The sequence below is a fragment of the Haliaeetus albicilla genome, chromosome 9 (assembly GCF_947461875.1).
Source record: "Haliaeetus albicilla chromosome 9, bHalAlb1.1, whole genome shotgun sequence".
Taxonomy (NCBI): Eukaryota; Metazoa; Chordata; class Aves; order Accipitriformes; family Accipitridae; genus Haliaeetus; species Haliaeetus albicilla.
The window spans coordinates 9,820,717-9,839,275 of NC_091491.1; the positions used below are offsets into that span (position 1 = coordinate 9,820,717).

General features: G+C 50.7%; 1 protein-coding gene across 4 annotated transcripts in view; it reads left to right on the top strand.

The window, feature by feature from the left end:
• GTF2IRD1 (GTF2I repeat domain containing 1) overlaps nt 1-16,069 on the top strand; it is a 68,669-nt gene extending 52,600 nt beyond the window's left edge. For 2 of the 4 annotated variants that reach the window (XM_069791479.1, XM_069791480.1), the window contains exons 20-28: nt 81-164; nt 1,194-1,377; nt 2,151-2,179; nt 7,674-7,721; nt 11,133-11,210; nt 13,179-13,371; nt 13,873-13,910; nt 14,876-15,012; nt 15,816-16,069. In XM_069791479.1, the coding sequence (XP_069647580.1) occupies nt 81-164; nt 1,194-1,377; nt 2,151-2,179; nt 7,674-7,721; nt 11,133-11,210; nt 13,179-13,371; nt 13,873-13,910; nt 14,876-15,012; nt 15,816-15,890 (866 nt within the window). In that variant the 3' untranslated portion in view covers nt 15,891-16,069. The remainder of the gene's footprint in view (nt 1-80; nt 165-1,193; nt 1,378-2,150; nt 2,180-7,673; nt 7,722-11,132; nt 11,211-13,178; nt 13,372-13,872; nt 13,911-14,875; nt 15,013-15,815) is intronic. The other 2 variants (XM_069791482.1, XM_069791481.1) reach the window with 2 other exon arrangements.
• The last annotated feature ends 2,490 nt before the right edge of the window (nt 16,070-18,559 follow it).

Consider the following 18,559-nt stretch of genomic DNA (forward strand, 5'->3'; position numbering starts at 1 on the left):
AGAAAATGGCATTACTTAAAAGTCACAGAGTGCCTTTTAATTTACCAGCAGAAGTCCATAATTGTTTCTTTATTTTACAGAAAATTATGATGCCAGGCTTTCTAGAATAGACGTTGCTAACACGCTGCGGGAACAAGTCCAGGACCTGTTCAATAAGAAATACGGTGAGAAACCAAGGGGGCAGTTGGTTTTATTCTCTCCTTATCCCCTCCTAATTTTTTGCTCCCTATCCCTCCCCTCTCTTCCCAATTCCTCCTCGCCAAGTGCTTTCTCTCACCTCCCCCTGGAGCGGCTGGCACCTCGGAGGGTCAGGGAGGGAACGGTGGGTCTGGGAATTGGTGCTCTTTGCTGTAGGTGCTTGCTGCCTAGGCAGCTCCCACGCAGCATGGGGGAGCCCGTGATGGAGAGCATGCCGCTGCCCTTCCCACTGCCTGCCCTTCCTGCTGCCTGCCCTTCCCAGCCACATTTTGGTGGGTTTTTTCTTTTAACCTCCCCCTCCATGAAGAGCAGTGATGGTAAATTCATTAGCAGAGAATTGCGGAGCTGTGGGAGTGCAGGGTGCGGCGGGAGGTTGGGAAGGGAATAAGGAGGGGCCGTAGCGAGCACTCGCAGGAGTGTCGGGGAACGAATAGATGCTGCTCCTCCTGTCCCCAGGGCACCTACCCAGGCTCTGCAGGGCACTACCGTGGCCTGCCTGCCCCAGCATCTGTTCTTTATCAAGCAAGGCAGGGAAATGCTGTTATCCCCATTTTCTAGGCAGGGGTAAGACTTGTGCAGGTTCCCAGGTACCCGCAAGAGCAATTACTTGCAAGGAAATGTGTAGCCTTGGTCCTGCAGCCAGACCTCAGAGAGGGAACATGCCTATGGAGTTATCTCCAGATAATGTCCCAAAGCAAAGAGCAGCGGCTTTCCATGCCTCCCACTGCACTGTGTGGGCATCATCGCACAGGACGGTGCCTCTCCTCGGCCCCACCAGCTCTGCTGCGTGCACGCGGCTGCCTCGGGACCCCTCCGCTCCTATCGTGGAGGCGGCCTGAAAATGTTGGTCCTTGATCTAACATTTGACATGGTGCCTCAAGCAGCCTGCTCATGCCACGCCGTGCTTTGGCAGGGTGGAGTCAGAGCCGCGGTAGAAATGGCATTCCTGGCATCCCACGTGCTTACTGCTCGCTTACTGCTCGCTTCTCTCCCAGGTGAAGCCTTGGGGATTAAATACCCCGTGCAAGTGCCATACAAGCGGATCAAGAGCAATCCGGGGTCAGTGATTATAGAGGGGCTGCCCCCCGGGATCCCCTTCAGGAAGCCATGCACCTTCGGCTCGCAGAACCTGGAGAGGATATTGGCTGTTGCTGATAAAATCAAGTTCACCGTGACGAGGTATGTGGCGAGAGGTGTCAGCCAGCCTGCCAAGCTTGGGGGAGAGAGGAGGGGGCTGACCTAAATGCACCTCCTGCTCTGCCAGCCCCATTGGGGCAGGGCTGTAAATACTGTACATGCCTCCAGCCCCCAAGACAGCAATTAAGTCAGCAGCTAACAGTTTGACGAAAAGGAGGGGACCATAAAACAGAGATCCCTGCTCTTTCCTCCTGTCTGCTGCCCGGGGAGTTGGTGAGGAAGGCACTGGCAGGAGAAAATGGTGCTCACTGTGATGGATGCGCAGGCAGAGAAATCCCAGCCCCTTTTCCAGGAGGCTTGAGATAGGAAAAACGTTGCTTGGTTTATTGCTGGTGCAAGGCAGTGCTCAGGGTCCCACAGCGCTTGGAGAGGCGCCAGGCACTGGCCATTCGTGGCAGGGTCCTGTGGGTTTTGCAGCCAAAGGGGATGGACACAAGTGGGAGGGGAAAAGCACTTTATGAATGTATCACTGTAAGGTGAGACAGGGGAAAAAATGATTTTTTAAGAGTGGCTCCATCACCTTCTCGCTGGGCCACGCCTGTCTTCTTACCGACGGGGCACATGCTGCCCTGAGCAGGACCGCAAGGACCCCATCCCGCAGAGCTCCTGCCAGTCCTGCAGGAGTCGTCGCACAGCATGTGAAGGACAGGCTGATCCCTAACCTTCCCTAGGCTATGGGATGATGCTTGGTCCAGACGTGTTGACTTCCCAGTGGCATTTAATTTTAAATCTCCTTTTTTCCTTATTTTTCACAGGCCTTTTCAAGGACTCATCCCCAAACCGGGTAAGAGATAACACCTTTTTGCCTAAGCAATGCATTGGCCAAGTGTTTAGCGGTGGTCAGGGAGTTATAAGCTGTGGATGGCGAGCAATAATTTTATCAGCTGGAGGAAGGTTGCCCCTGACCTCACTTTCCTGGGCTTCCCACTTTGGTTTTGTTGTTTGGTACATTTGCTGAAGTTTCCCTGACCGAGACAGCTGGCCTCAGCATCACCCATTGGTACTGCTGCTGTTGTCTTGAAATGATGGCATTTTTTAAGAGCTAAGCTAAGGCAGGGATCTGTGTTCCGTATTTAAGAAAGCACATGCTTTCTTAAGCTTTTTTTTTTTTTTTTTTTTTTTTTTTTAATAAATAAGTGTTGCAATGAGTTGTCAGGTTTGGGAGCGAGGGAGGGTCGTGGGAAGGGGATGATCAACCACAGGGTCTGCATCAGGCTGCAGCAGCGTAGTAGTGATATCCCTCTCCAGCTCATGGGTATCCCGTGTGTGGATAGACTGGGGGAGATGTGGGAGAGGGGAGGGTGGAGTGTCGGGAGTGTGCTCTGTACCCAGCTGCAGAAATCACCGTCCCAGAGCCGTGTCCTTCCCCATGCATCTGCTGTGGTAGCTCTGCCTCTCGCTTCTAGGCTGCCCAGAAAAGATTGCTGCCGGCAGAAACATGGGTAAAAACCTGTCTTGGTTTTAAATGTCTGTAATTACAACTGTTGGAAGAGCACAGATGGGTGCAAAAAACGTTATCATCTTTATTGATGGCTTCCCATTTCCTTGGCCAGCCTCCATGGGGATGGCACAATTTAGGGAAGACAAATATGACAGAGGAAAACATTTATATGCCCTTATTGGGAACAGCAAAAAGGTGTTAGATGCCTGAGAGGCCTCTAACAAAAGGTGAGCTGTCTGAGAAATTCAGTCCAGAGCATGGTCCATGTGTCGACCCTCTGCATCCCTGTGTATGGCCCAGCCCAGACGATGGGGATGTCCCCGAGACCTCGAGGGACCTTGGACTTAGACTTCCTATCTTTTTGGTCCTAAGCAGCAAGGTGCTGGCTCACATCGGCTGGACCTTGAACGAGCCCTCGGTGAAATGCAAGTTTTGCAGAACTCTGGTTTTCCACAGAATTACATGGCTATAATGCTGGAGTAAGCCGAGGATGTATCCACTCCTCCAGCCACATCTTGTCTTGCCCTTCCTCTGCCGTAATCGGTATAATTACGTTAAAAGACGCTGATCTGACACAAATCACATTAACAAAGGAGCACATCAGAAGGCAAATACTTCAACCTGCCAGCTGGCTGGGAAACGCAGCCTGATAAATAGAGATGTAGAGGAAATTGATTTTCTTTTCGATGCACAACATTTTTTTTTCCCCTCCTTCTCCAGCTGAATGCTCCCACCATGGGCTGGCCCATGCTAGCACAAACCCAAAGACATATTTTATTCTGTGTATTGTGGTACCCGAGTGGGCTTGGGAGGAGGTCACAGCATCCCTGCCAGGCTTGGGGCTTTGCTCCCTCTCCTCCCACGGGAATTTTTAAATAAGAGCAGTCGCAGGCGAGGGGGTTTTCTTACTTGACATCTCAATTTGTTGTAGACTATTTTATATATTTGCTAAATCTTCGGAGACAATTCCAGGACTTATAATTATTTTCCGGTAGTTAGACTACCACCAGAATGGCTCCTCAAGAAAAAAGCTGTTTGTATTTTGCCCCCCAAAAATCCCCGTTGACAGCAATTAACCTCTCGTCTGCTTTTCCACCCCATTACACTGAAGTGGATGGTGGCAACACAGTGGTACATTCACTGCATTGGCTTTGATCACTTTTCATCTGCCTTAACAAAATTAATGATTTCCAACTAGCCATAGATCATTAAAAATTTAAATTTAAGAGTGTTCTTTTTACCTCAATCTTGTGTAGTAAAGTCCTGCCATGTAAAATGAAGAGCAGCAGCAGAAGTGTGTGCTTGGCGTTAAAACAAAATCAATGAAAATCACTTTTATTTCGCAGAGGAGCATTAAAATGACAGCAATAGTTGCTCCCAAGCAGGATGGCATTGCAAAGGTCTCTAAAAGCTGGAAAGCCCAGGAGATGACTCTATAAATATAAGGGAAGTCATGGGACCAAAAATTACATGAAAAGTACGCATTTTAAGGGATATTTAATTTTTTAAAAATCATTTTGGGGTGATTTTAGTTGCTTTTAGGTTAAATTACAGGGTTTAATTTGCTTTAAACAAGTCATGCACCTCCTGCATTGCGAAGAACATCCCACATAACTGCAGGACTGTGGACAACCAGCCTCCTTATCTCTCTCTTTTGAGGACACCCATTTTTTAAGTGAGACTGAAACAGATAAAAGGATTTCAATATAATCTGAGCGCCTCATGCGCTTTTTTTCTCAAGATAATCTGTAATTTCTCTGCTGAGATGATATCTCCCCTCTAATGGGTCGCAGTGTGTGTGGGGGGTGAGGCTGCCGGCGCAGAGGCAGCTGGGGGTGCGTGCCTGCGGGGATGCTGTTTGCAGAAGGTGTTTATTTGGGGGGAATGAGGCTGTTTTTTGGAAAAATAAAGCCAGTGGTGCTCCCCAGCGCCTGGAGGAGGTCAGTGGCTACAACCCCCTTCTGCAGTGCGGATTTGCAGCCTTTCAGAGGTGGGACGATGGCCCCAAGGTCGCCCGTGCCTCCGCCAGCACTTTACCCATATGGCTTCCTGGGGGCTTTAACCTGGGAGCACAACCCTCCTGGCATCCAGAGATTTTCCTTTTGATTTCCTGTTTCTTTTCTCCCCACTGCTGGCCTCTGCTCTGTGGAAAAAGACCTTCAAAACCCCTTTTTGAAAGCAGAGTGATCTTTCGGCATTAGAACAGAAGTGAGCGAGCAGGGGTGAAGCTCCAGCACTAGAAACACAGCGCTTCTCCTTTCTTTTCTTCTTTCCTGAGGCACAGAGATACAAAACAGGCTTAATTTGAGCCTTTGAAAAAAAAATATCAAGCATAAGTAATCTAGCACACACAAAAAAAAATCTTTCTGTATGTTAATTTTTATGTGCTTTGATTGAAAATGTACACCAGCTCCATCTGTCCTATTCCCCAAACTCCCTACCACCCTGATAGATTATTTCCCATACTCCAATTAATAAAGTAGGGCAGGCAGTGTTCTTTAATTAAAAAACCCACACATGCAGGCATCCTTTTTATTTTTTTTTTTTTTTTTTAATCACAAGAGCACAATCTTCCTCAAGACTTTGATGAGATGTGCCTCGCGTTGGAAACTCCTAGCAAGAAAAAAAAGAAAAGAGGAAAGTGCTTGATGGGGCAGTGATGAGAGCTGAACGTGTCTTGCTCCATCACCAGGTTGCCTTTCGAGATCCATGCCCCTCTCCCTTCACCCTGCAGCCCCGATGTTTAACCCCCGCGGGAGCAGCCGGGTTATTTTTCCTTCTGACCTGCCTTCCTGTTATCTGGGGTAAATTATTTTTTTAGTGTTGAGCTGGTCAGTGTTTCTAGTCTGAAGGTGAAAATTCAAGCAGGTAGTGTGAATAGCTGTGGAGCTTCAAAGTCTGTTCATAAGCATCTCCATGATTCCAGTCACCTTTTTCTTTGCCTATTGTCTCCTTTCCCCTGTGCATGTGGCATCCTCGCACCAACGAGAAGGCAGCACCATCACCCAGCTCATCCCAGCCCTCGCGTTTGCTCTTGCCTTCCCCCTGCTCCCCGCCAGCCTCATACCCTGCCATGTCCTTCAGAGACCCCAGACCCTCTGTTTTTCACTGTGCTCATTGCATGGCAAGATGGGTGCTGCTCCATCCTGACTGTGGTCTGGCACTTTGGGATGCGCTCCATACCTCGCAGCACAGCGGCTGTGAGCCTGGTGGGATGCCTCCTATGGTTAAGGTTGAGCAGCACATGTGGGTTACCAGGACAAGAAGTTTTAATTATCTTTCTTAATCAGCATGATTTCATAACGGCACCTTGAAATCTTCATCTAAAACACTGCAAATGCCTTTGAGTTGCCGCCAACCAAATGAAAGGCTGTGCTGCCCTTCCAAGACTGTTTCTGATTCATATTGGAAAGATGCTGCTGTATGCTTCTCTTCCTCGCTGCCTGCCCGCACTCCTGCCTGCAGTCTGCCTGCGCTCCTCCCCGTGCTCCTGCCTGCGTTCCTCCTTGACAGCAGCTATGCCAGGACTGCGTTCCCTCCTGGCTTGGACTCTAGCTTGGCTTTCCGAGCACCTGCATGACCCATCTACATCTCTTCCCCTTTGCAATGCATATTTGCCTCAACATTTTGCACGGTGGGTGCTGCCCGCAGCGTGTCCACACAGGCAGGGTGTCACCCGGGGGACCAGGCGATGGGCAGCATCACTTATTTTCCGGCTGGGTCCTGCTGCGTGGCAGCAAGCAGTGGTGCTCCAGTTGCTTATGGCAGGATTTGTCTGCCTGCAGCCCCAGGCAGCGCAGGGTCCGGCTCAGTGCCCTAGCTCACTGTGGGCTGCACCGAAACATCGGCACCTGCAGCTGCCCTGCGCAAACCCCATGATTTCTGTTCTTTTGGTGTCACTGAACCAAAGCATTCTCCCCAAGCAAACAGTCAGGCCGGAGGCATCGGCAGAGCTCTTGTGCCCTGTGTGCTGCAATACCTGCTTTCCTGAGCCTGCTTGAAATGTTTGATGCATATTTTGAGCTACTTCAGATTGCTCGTACCTCTGCTCAGCAAATTGGGACGCGCACCCCTGTTCTCTTCCTCCCTATCCCCTCCAGTTTGTCAGTGCTTGCGTGCTGCAATTTGGCAGCAAGGGCCTCCCTGGTGCCGTGACCCACAGCCCCTGTCCCCCTCGCTGGCTCTCCCCACGGCCACTGGCTTTGGCATGATGAGCCGCTTCATTTCCACCTTTTGCCCATCATGCAAATCCTAGCTCTAGCCCTGTCGCTGCTGCTTTTCCCCAGGAAATTAATTTCTTTTTGATATCGTTCGTCACTTCAGTGTTGGTGGCGAGCACCAGCCTCTCCTTAGGGATCTTTTTCTCCCCTGTTACTGCAGAACTGACACAGTTTCCCTGTTCGCTTTTTATCTGCTTTAACCTCAGATATATTTTTTCTCCTCCGGCGCAGCCACGCAGCACAGCCGCTGCTGCTTTGGCACGTGCTGCAAACACTGCAATTCGGCCGCACGTCCCTGGGCACATGTGGACCTTGAGCTGCTCAGGAGTGCGGCATAGCTCAAGGGATGCTCGCGGGCTCAAGCACATCCCAAAACAGGTCCCTGGTACACTGTGGAGAGCCCAGCCTGCCCGCCCAGCTCACTGGGCAGTTATTTAGCTATCAAAAGAATTTCTGTGCCAAGGGGCCTCAGGACCGGAGGAATTTTAAGCTGCTAGGGAGAGTGTCATCCTGGGTTTTGCTTTTATTTGTGACCAAGAAACCAAGCTGCAGCACTCATGGCTCTCTTTTTCTTTCTCTCTCTTTTTTTTTTTGTCTTCTTTTAACTTGCGCTGTAGCCCCTAGACGGATAACATCATTGGAAAAAGCCTATGCTGCCTTGAATGGTATGTAGCTCAGTTGATGCATCGTAGATGGTAGCAGACAAGAAATGCACTTGCATTTTAATATGGGAATGAAAATGTCTTAAACCCCCAAATTTCAGGTATTTTTTTTTCCTCTCTGCTCTGTTTCCCTGTGATACCAAGAACTGAATGATGCAGGATGTGTTTAACAGTGTTTTATTGTTGTTGTTATTAATCCTCTCTGCATTTCTAAGCACTGTTGCTGCAGTCCCTGAGCATCGGTGCCAGTTCTGCTCCAGACAAAGCAACCTGCCACGTTATCCTCAGCTCATCCATGTGTCCAAGCAATTAATTTGTTAAAAAATCCACTTGCCGTTCACAAGGAGAGCTTGCACAGATTTGGATTGGGGTTTTTTTTGCTTTGCTTTAACACATACTCTGGGCCAGGGTTGGTGTGTAGTCATGTAGGCTCTGGGGATTTAATATCTATACTAATTTACAGGAGTAAAGTGCCTGTATCTGTGGCAGGACACAGCGTATCTCTGGCAGATCTAGCCTTAGTCCCATCAGCTGGGATTCTGGCCGCATGTCTAGATGTTAATTGCTTGCTCCCTCAAGTTTATAGCTCCGCTTTGAAAACATGCATATGTTGAGCTAATTCTAATTGTATTTAAACCTGAGTTACTGTGGAATAGCCTCAGTAAAGTCAGCGGGTTTATTCTGGATTTACAGAGGGGTATAATTGAATTGCACCCATTCAAGCTGGAAGGGGGGAAGAGGCATGTATTTATCCTCTTAAGATTCAGGGCCAGATCCCGACTGCTGTAAGCAGCCTACCCCAGCTGGGTGTTTCTTTGACACAACTGGGATTGCCTGAAGAAGGGACCTGAGCCGCTTTCCTGGTGGGATGTGTTGGGCAGTGGCTGTTTCCCTGATGAAATGGGCTTCACACCAGCTGTTTGGGTAACGGGACATGGTTGTTCTGAGCGTGGTGGCCGGGTGGAGGACGTGCATCGCCTGGAGCAGCACCCTGGGATGCTGGCGGTGGCATGGGGAGGAGAAAGGCTCTGCCGGGTACCCTGCCTGGCTGTGCCACGGCTTCACCGCCGAGATCAGGGCTCTGCACGTGGCATCGCAAACCCAGACAGAACCATTATTTATCTGTGGGATACCTTGCATTTGGTTTTTTGTGGTTTTCTAAAGTCACTAGAGGAATAGGCAGTGTTTTGGATCCTGTTGTCCAACAGCAGACACCTAAACCCCATTTTTGCTAACTATTAAATATGACTTGGTGTTTCTAAAAGAAATGTCGAGCTCTGACAAGTCCTATTGGAAGAGAGCAAATGATGCTTTAAAAATGTGACCACTTTTATGTAAGTGCCTATGGAGTGCAGGGGTCCTTGCTTCAGGCAAGCAGGATTGGGAAAAAAATAATCAACTAGCTACTTTTTTTAATTAAAAAAAAAAAAAAATTATAACATAGAGCTGAAGCCAGCAGCATGCGTAAACCTGCTTTATGGGAAGGACTCAGCACATCCCAGGGATGCCAGTGGCTTCCCCGAGTTGATTATTTCCCAAACCCAAATGGATAAAGCCAAAGGTAGATGGAGATCCCTCTTGCCCAGAGCTGCCTGGGGATGGAGGGGCAGGTCCCTGGGAAGTGGTGCCACTGGCCGGAGCCTCCTCTCTGGCTTCTCTGTTCTGCATGCTCAGTTCCAGGTTTTTCATGGCATATCTTTGTGTCCTTGGATGGGAATTTGGGAGTCCTGCCCACTGCAAGGCAGAAACACCCCCGCCTTGGGATCTTGTTTCTTGCACTCCGGTTGCTCGGGGCACGAGCGGAAAGGAAAGAGCTGCTGCGTTTTTCAGTCCAGAAAATTAAACGAGTGAGAACACTTAATTTTGGTGTTTCTTTGTCTGCTACCATCTACACATCCATACGGGTGTGTATATACAGCCCAGAAACTGAGCATCAATGACAAGGAAGTCACAGAGGGAGCCCACAGGGTTTGCCCCTGCCAGCCTGCCGCAGCCTCGGGAGCAGCACTGCAAGGCAAGGTTCTTTAAAATCAGAGCTCCCTGGCAAGACTTACTTGATTTTCTTCTATTTTATTTATTTATTTTTTGCTCCATCCCTTTCAGGCTGCCTTGTTGCCATTTCTGGATTTGAAGCACGACTTGGCCCTGAGGTTCCTTTGCAGAAACATCTCCCTTTTTTTTTTTCTGGTTATATCCAGGCAAAACTATTGTTTTCCAGGTGGAAAAGAGGCTTTTTTTTGCACCGTACCCTGCAGTAGCAGGGTGCAGAGATTTAAGGGTGCCAGCTTCTCTCCAGGACCCGCACTAGCAGGGTGCAGAGATTTAAGGGTGCCAGCTTCCCTCCAGGACCCTCAGCAGCAGGGTGGCCGAGGCGTGTGGTTTCTGCGCTGAGCTCTGGGCTCTGGGGCCCCGTGCAGGGAGGCAGGGACTGACGTCAGGTTTTCAGCTTGCGTTTAAAACCTGCAATCCATGTGGTTGCTTAAAACCAAAATCAAAATCATGTGATTGCTCAAAATCAGAATCAAAACCATGTGATTGCTCAAAACCAAATTAAATAGCTGTAGACCCAGAGCAGAGGATGCTCGGGTCCCTGATGCTGAGGTTTGCAGTGCTCACCTTGGTGTTTTAAATAACCATCTGGATTTCCATGCCATGGTGTGCCAGCCTGGGTGAAAATACCTGCCTTGGGTGCGGTGAGGCTCATGGTGGTGATGCCTCCTCTCACCGTGCCGGCCCCGCGCTGCACACCCCGGCTGGCTCAGGGCTGGAGGGGTGTCCCCTGCGAGAGGCCGATACGGTTCATTCAGTTGGTGCTTTATACCTGCAGGGTGAAAAAGCATCAAAGGGGGCCGGTACTCACCCCAGTTGTTTTTCCTGGAGCCCCCTGAGGATGCTGAATAGCTGGGGGAAAAATCTACTGACATAGGCACGTCGTCTGAAATGAGAGAATGGAGGAGAAACTGTTCGGCATGATGAGGATAATTAAAAAAGCTAGTAAAGCCAAGCTGATTATATGGCATATTATAAAACAATACTGTACTTCGGAGCCCAGCTATAAAAGTGCTATCTCATTCCTTGATATCACTTGTGGGAGCATTCATGGCACTGAGGGCCTGAGTCTCCGTTGCTTTGCATATTTTGCAGTCATTTACAGCACCGCAAAGTGGATGTAAAATGCTCTCAGCCGTGGCAGTGCGTGGCAAATGCAGATTTGGCAGCATTTTATAGCTACTTTGCACGGCTCTAAAAGGCGACGCGAGGTGCAAGCGCGGAGCAGCTGCCTCTGAGGTGTCCCCACGCAGCGCTGGGGCAGAGGGACAGAGACACGGTCGTGCGTTGTGACAGTGGGATGGCTTTTCCAGGGGCTCAGAAAGAAATAGGGTATGTTATTCCCTGTCCTTTTTTGCTTTGCAGATGAGGACGATGCCAACAGGCTCGGGGAGAAGGTGATTCTCCGAGAGCAAGTGAAAGAGCTTTTCAATGAAAAATACGGTGAGTCTCCCGTCTGCACGCATCGCCAAGCGAGTTTGTTTTTGCTGACAGCAGCCATAGTTGAAATTAATTCGACTGAAGGCCTCTATTTATAGGCCAAGTGCGCGGCAGCCTGCTGCAGCACAGGTTTCGTCCCACTGCTTCACGTTACAGCCTGTCCCCAGGGACGTTCCCGTGTCTCACTCCCGGCAGGTGGGACCGTGACCTTCTTGTTGACAGCTCATCCTTGGCGAGGGGAGGGAGGATGGAAAAACGCAGCCAAAGAGCAGGATTTGTTCAGTCTGGTGTCAGCCTTTGATGTGTTTTTAACGTGTCCTGAGCCGGCGTGAGCCACGGTGTGTGTGCTGAGCGTGCCTGCCCTGCCCCAGCCTGCTGGCAGGCAGCCCCTGCCTGCTCTGCCTGCCAGGCAGGGAGCAAGGCTGCGGCCGCAGCCCGACGTGGGGCACGGCTGGGGAGAAGCTTGCTGGAGCCGCAGTGAACAAGGAGGTCAGGAGATTGAAGAAGATTTGAAAATGCTGTTTGCAGGCTCCTTGTGCTGCCTCGCAAACCCCTCCTCTCACCCGTCGCTGGGAAAAGGTGCAGTAAGAATAGCAGCAGGGCAGGGGGAGTGTAGGAGCCAGCCGCAGGATGCACGGCCCCGAGCGGCGTCACTGTCCCAGCCCCACAGGTATGGGCTGCCACTGCTTGTGGCTGTCCCTCGCCACCGTTGGGGCACAGCCTGTGTAAGTGCTGAGCTGTTATTTCTCAACCTGTGACTCCCCAGTGCTGTGCACCTGGGCCACGGCGGCTTGGTGGCACCCCACCACTTCAGTGTGGTGTCTTGCCTCATTCCTCAAAATAATTGCCTGAAGAAGGAAAATACCAAAATAATAGCAAAGCAGTGGGGAATGTCATTCCCCTCCTTTCTCGAGTTTCCCATTGTCAAGGCTGCTCGCCCTTCCCGCAAACCCTGTTTATTTTGGGGTGCTGCTTGCAGCATGGGCTGTGTGCTGCTTTGGGGGCGGATTTGCCACACTGGAGGTGCCAGTGTATGGGTGCAGCTCCCGGGGAGGCTGGTGCCCATGCTCTGAGCATCCCCATCCACCCCAGCTCAGCAGCACTCAGCCCGCGTGGGGGCTAAGCCCACAGCAGATCCCTGCATTCCCATGGTCCTGGCACCGTTTATGGAGCACAAGATGCCAGGTAGGCTCCAGGGACGAGCTCCCTGTGAGGAAAGCCAGAAATATGGCTGAGGGGCATCTCACACCTTCAGGTTTTTGAGGGCTGCAGACATGTGAGGCGAGAGCAGGCTTTTACAATCAGGACCAGCACAGGAGGGAGGGGTGTTCACTGCTCCTCACCGTGCAGGAAATAAAGGGGTACCCAGAGAGGTGGGCAGCAGATTTAAATCACACAGAAGGAAGTACTTTTAAGGCAGCAAGGAACTAAACTGTGGTATTTCACTACTATAGGATATTGTGGTGGTTCAGAAAATGTGCAGGAGTGATGTGATGTGATGTGATGTGATGTGATGTGATATGATGTGATGATGAGCGATGGATGTGATCTCCACCCCAGTGACGCCCAAACCTGCTGACAGCCAGAGGCAAGAGGAGATGGGCAGATCTCTCCCATCTACCCTCTCTCTTGGGCTGTCTCCCATGCTGCTGCTGCTGGCCCAGCTGTGGGCTGGTGCAAGCATGGTGATGGGTGTGCTCTGCACGGAGGAGAGGTGGGTGTGCAAGTGCTGGTGCTGTAAAACAGCCCTCACCTGAGCGTCCTGGCAGCATCCTAAATGGAGACTAAGTAGGCAATAAACTGGGCAGGCAGATATGAAATGGCTGATTGGGATGTGGCTGCAGCATAGGTTGGGCATCATGGCAGCTGTGGCTTCTCAAAGTCCTCCCAGGGCTCTTGGTCCTTCAGCTGGTTGGATCCGGAGCCCTGTGGGGTAAAGCAGGTGCATTGACCTCTGCTCTGCCATTACAGGAGAGGCTCTGGGCTTGAACCGGCCCGTCATGGTGCCCTATAAACTCATCAGGGACAGTCCTGACGCTGTGGAGGTTACTGGGTTGCCAGACGATATCCCTTTCAGAAACCCCAATACCTACGACATCCATCGGCTGGAGAAGATCCTGAAGGCACGGGAGAGCATCCGGATGGTGATTATAAACCAGCTCCAGTAAGTTCCCCCAGCTCTGCGACTGGGGAATGTTTCTATTTGTTAAGCATTGCCCTTGCTTCTCCAGTCGCGAGTGGGGTAAGTCACCATGGGGCTACCGGAGTGGGGCCACACCACCGCGTACCCGTGGAGGACCCGCTCCATCCTCAGCATCCGCTGTCCTGCACCACAGGGTTATGCTCGGCCACGGGTGGGCACAGCGAAGCGTTAGCAGGGATGGTCCATCCCCTCTTTTTTGCACAGTTTGAGGTGATGCCGCTGGGAAGGACCATGGTGCAGGGGCAGATAACGGGACAGCTCAGAGCCCCAGCTGAGTTATTTCGGGTTGCTTTCCTCCAGGGAGTGGTGGGGAGGCTCCATGTCCCATCCCCGCGCAGGGGCAGTGTCGGAGGAGCAAGCTCAGGGTTGGGGTCGGGGTGTGGGCTGCGTCCCAGCACGGGCAGGTGCGCAGGGGAGAAACCACGGCGTCCGCCTGCTCTCACCCCCTTGTCTCTTACACAGGCCATTTGCCGAAATCTGCACTGAGGCCAAACAAACAGGTAAGCGGAAGGCTAAGAAATAACCATGGCTTTCCCTGCCCTGTGGCAGAGGGAATATACAGGCAAAATGGATGGGGGTTGTGGGGAGGTGTGTGAACCTTCCGCATCCCCAGGGGAGGCTGAGGAGAAGATCCTACCCAGAAAAAGTAGTCAGGCTCAGCATCTGTTCAGGAGCAAACCATCCTCTTAGATGACTGCACTTCTGTGAGCTGGGGAGAGACTGGGCTGTTGGACTCAAACTTTCAGCGTATTCTGGAGGATTTGATTATCCCTTTCCCATTAGCAATTTACTCACCATGAGAAATTTATTCACTGGTTAAAGCCCTTAATTTGAGCCATTGTTTAGCAGCTGCGCATCTAAGGAAACAAGGTTTCTGTGATCACTGTGAATGCGGTTCTCTTTCTGTCCCATCCTCCCCAATATATCTCAGCCAGTTTTAATCGAATGTGTCAGAATTAGCAGCCCCAGAGATAATTAGGATCCTATTAGTTTTATGAAAATAGATGGCTAGGTAGAAAAGGGAGATCTGGCAAGGAAGAGCATGCCCGCAACCTGATGTGCAAGAGAAACTTTATATATGCAGATATATATGGGTATATCATATATGCAGATATACATATATACACATATATATATGTATATATGGGGCATATTGTCATCACAGCTGGCACCTTCACAGCCCCAAAGCATCCAGCATGGACAGAAGTCTGTGGGATATCAAGCTCTGTAAGTGCTGGAGTTTGGGATTCACTGATTTGGGGGATTTTCTTTGCCGGTGCCTGAGGAAAGCTGGCAGTTCCATGCCAGGTTGTTGAGGCCAAGCCCATGTCACGAGTGGTGGCACAGCAGATCACCATGGGGGGATGCTCAGCAGGAGGCGAGGTCGGACCGGCGGGATGGATCCCTGCATTTAGGGACTACTCGCAGGGCTCAGACACCTCATGCCTTCCCTCTTTCCCTGCAGAGAAAGACAGCAGCGTTCCCAAACGGAAGCGGAAGAGGATCTCCGAAGGGAACTCGGTATCTTCCTCTTCCTCATCTTCCTCTTCCTCCTCTTCCAATATGGAGTCTACATCATCAACAAATCAGATCTCACTTGTGGTAAAGCCTTCCAAATATTAGGGGGGTTACTGCCTACCTATCTTTCTGCTTCAGGATGCTGCTCTCTGCTCTCCTCGAACCGTCACCACCTCCCTCCGCCTCACAAACACTATAAAGTGTGACATAAAATGGCACAAGCAGGTTTGGCAAAGGAGAGGACGCAGCTTTGGGGCTGCCTTTTCCTGCCAGGTTTCGGGGGTGGGGGGGGTCAGCGGAGCAAAGCACCCGCCGCCCATCGGGGCTCTCCTGCATCAATCCTGCCGAGCGCTTCAGGGAGATGCTCAGCATTAGTGGGAGCCGCACATGAGACAGGCTCAAGCAAATCCCCCGACCCCACCGAGCTAAAACACAGGCGCTGGCGGCAGTGCCTCGGCCCCGTGGCACCTCTCGGCAGGACCTGGCGGTTCCCCCGTGGTCTGAGCTGCACCGGGCGCGCTGCTCCAGCTCAGTCCTGGGAGCAATGCAGAGCTCCAGCGTGCAGTGAAACTGCAAAAATAGGAAACGAAATCAGGGAGATGCATCCAACTGCTCTCCCTCAGGGCTTTGCTTCGGCTGTGGATAAAACCAAATGCTTTTAAAAAATAATTAAAAAAAAAAAAGGGCACAAGAGAAATATAAACTTAGAATGTTTTTTTTTGTCAGGTTTGCCAGTGGTGTTTTGGTTTGGGGTTGGTTCTTTTCTCTTATTTGGAAAGTGGGAGCAACAGCCCATGTCAGAACATGTCAGAGATTTGATGTGTGCATGGTTTTGTGTTGTGTCCTAACAGAGACTTTTGCCTTCTTTTTCTCTCCCTCTCTTTCAGCAATGGCCCATGAACATGTACATGTTAGACTATGGTGGTCTAAACGTCCAGATCCCAGGACCTATTAACTATTAGACCTCAATACCGAATAAGAACCTCAAATGAAAGAATAAATAAATAAATGTAATTTATGTAAAAAGTGTATATTCCAATATGTATCAATGCCTTTTAGTTTTTCCAATGATTTTTACACTATATTCCTGCCATCAAGGCCTTTTTAAATAAAAATAAAAAGTGTTGCCTTGCTCTTAAAAGTACTTATTTTATTACGTATATTATTGATAAACAGCATTTACAGGTAAGAGTAAGTGCAGGAGGGCACCCCTGGACAGACCTTGTCGTGCTTTGGCTGCTCAGTAAAATCCTTAGTGTCACCAGTGCTTGAAACCAAGAGGTTTGACACGTTTTAATGCTTCATTTAATTTAGATCAAAGGTGTGAAAATTTGCGTACAGAGCTGCAGGAGGAGCAATACCAAACGGCAGCGGTGACAGATGAGGGAACCAGCCCTTAAGAGCATCAGAGACCTGCACCCACGAGTCCTGTTGGCTCTGGAGCGGAAGCGGGTTTAGATTAAGTGGGAAGGTTTCAGGCTCCCCAAGGAGCAAGATCCCCCCCTCAAGCCCTCTCGTGTCTGGCCTCCTGCCACCCCAGACATGGAAAGGCACAGAAGCAATTTTGGTTGTATGTGTTTAACCAGCTTCTGAACCAGGAAAAGATTTTCATTTGGCAAAGTTTGTCACTATTTATGATTTTAAGAGGCTTCGATGCCTTACGGGGGGGAAGCTCCCGCAGTAAGTACAGGCTGATCCCGCTGATGCTCCACAGGTTCCATAAAACAGGACCAAGAGCTGCGAGTGGCATTGCTGAGAGCATCCAGGGATGCTCCTGGGCATCTCTGCGTGCCCTGAGCTGCTTCGCTCCATATAAGAAGCAATCTGGTAAATTGAGGGCTATTATTGAAATTCCTGCAATTTTACTTCCATTCCACTCCTGGAGTTTGGCAGCAGAAGCTAATGGCGCTGACCACTATTACTAGCCACTGCACATATTTAACTTGTGTTTTGTGTCTGCTGAGAGCTGTGCACGGGCGAGACGCAGCAGGAGCTAATGCTGGCGTGAGGGTGGCGTCAGAAGAAACATCCCAGCTTGTGTGTAGGTAAATGCAGCCCAGCAGGAACCACCAGTGAAGCGACTTGCCCCGGGGCTTATAGCTTTGGTGTGGTCCCAAGCAGCAACACGCGGCATCACTGTGGGGTGACCATTGCTGGGCGTCCCTCCAGGCTGCAGGACGGGTCCCAGCCTTTTCATGGAGCAAACCTGCCCCGAAAGTGGCGGCTGTGGTCTGCTGGAGGGTGGATGGTAGCGGACACAGGGTCAGTCACTCGTGACAGCTTTTCTGAGTGCAATGCACTGCTTTGTTTTACGTGGGCTTGGTCTGCTCAAGTCCCTGTCTTTTCAGGCCATGGGAGGGTTTTGATGGTGGGTAGAAGTGTTTCAAGGCAGCTGCAAGTTTTATTTCCTGGCTCTGGACTTGAAGTTGCTGTGGAGTTAGATGCAAATGATCACATGAGATAATAAAAGCCCAAACAAATGTAGAGGACAGCACAAAGGCAGCAGCAGAAAGAATGGCAAAGATCTGTATCAGTGACCCCAATTAGAAATACAGTTTGACATCTGAGCAGTTGGAATCAAAATCTGAAGTCTTTCATGTTTCTGCCTGATGCTCAAACCTGTGGCATCTCCAATTAGGAAACAAAGAAACATGATTCAGAGGTAAAAATACGATTTTCTCTTCCCAAATGTCTGAAAGGGCCTTATTCGCAGATCAAACCCCACCGAGTAGGTGTCTGCTAAGAGGGCACCCTGATTATATTTTGGCTTTTCTTTTTTTTTTTGCCATTAAAAAATTAAAGGTCTGATGCCACAGCACCAAAGGCAGCGGTGCGGTTTGGTAATGAGTGGAGATGTTTGAGGCTGCCCCGGGTCTGCTGCCGGTCCCGGCGTCCCACAAACGGACTGGCGGCGGGGGGAGGCTGCTTGCAGGGCATGGGTCTGGAGCACTGCGCCCTGCACGGGCCCTAATTACTGCTGCTGAAAGGCAGGGGTGAGTGCAGGCAGTGGAGTTAAATTAGGGCATGGGAGCTATGCTGGGGACTAATGATTTAGTTTAGAAAGCCGAACGCAAGCGTAAAGGCCGTAAATGGGAAGGGGATGTGTGTGGAAGCCGAGCAAGGAGGCAGCGTAGGGCTGTTTCCCCGCTCTGCCTCTTCCCTCTCGCCCCGCCAGCATGCCCGGCTCGGAGCCTGGTTAGCAAGATGGAGCAGGGGAAGGCTGGCTGTCCCGCTACGGCACGGGCTGAGCCCAAGCTCCAGGCTCAGGTTTTCTTCCCTAAGTTTCTTGATCCATTAACTGGAGCTCTGCGTGCCTCCAACCCTGCTCACCGGAGGGCAGCTCCTGCCCTGCCCCGTCTGCTCGGTCGGGTAGCTCTGCGACTGCCTGCCACCTCCAGCATCCCCAGGTTGGGTTTTGAGGCTGCTGGGTTCTGGTAACAGATATATTTTGGGGAGTGAATAGCAGTAATTCCTGCTGTAATTTCAGAGAGTTTCAGGGCCACAGCATCCACTTTTCATTTCCCGTGGCTGGGGTGGGAAGCTCCTGCCCTCAGTGCATGGGTTTGCTTGTGACCCAGGAGCACTGACCTTTCCCACTTCAGAAAAATGACAGATATTGCTTTATTACTGT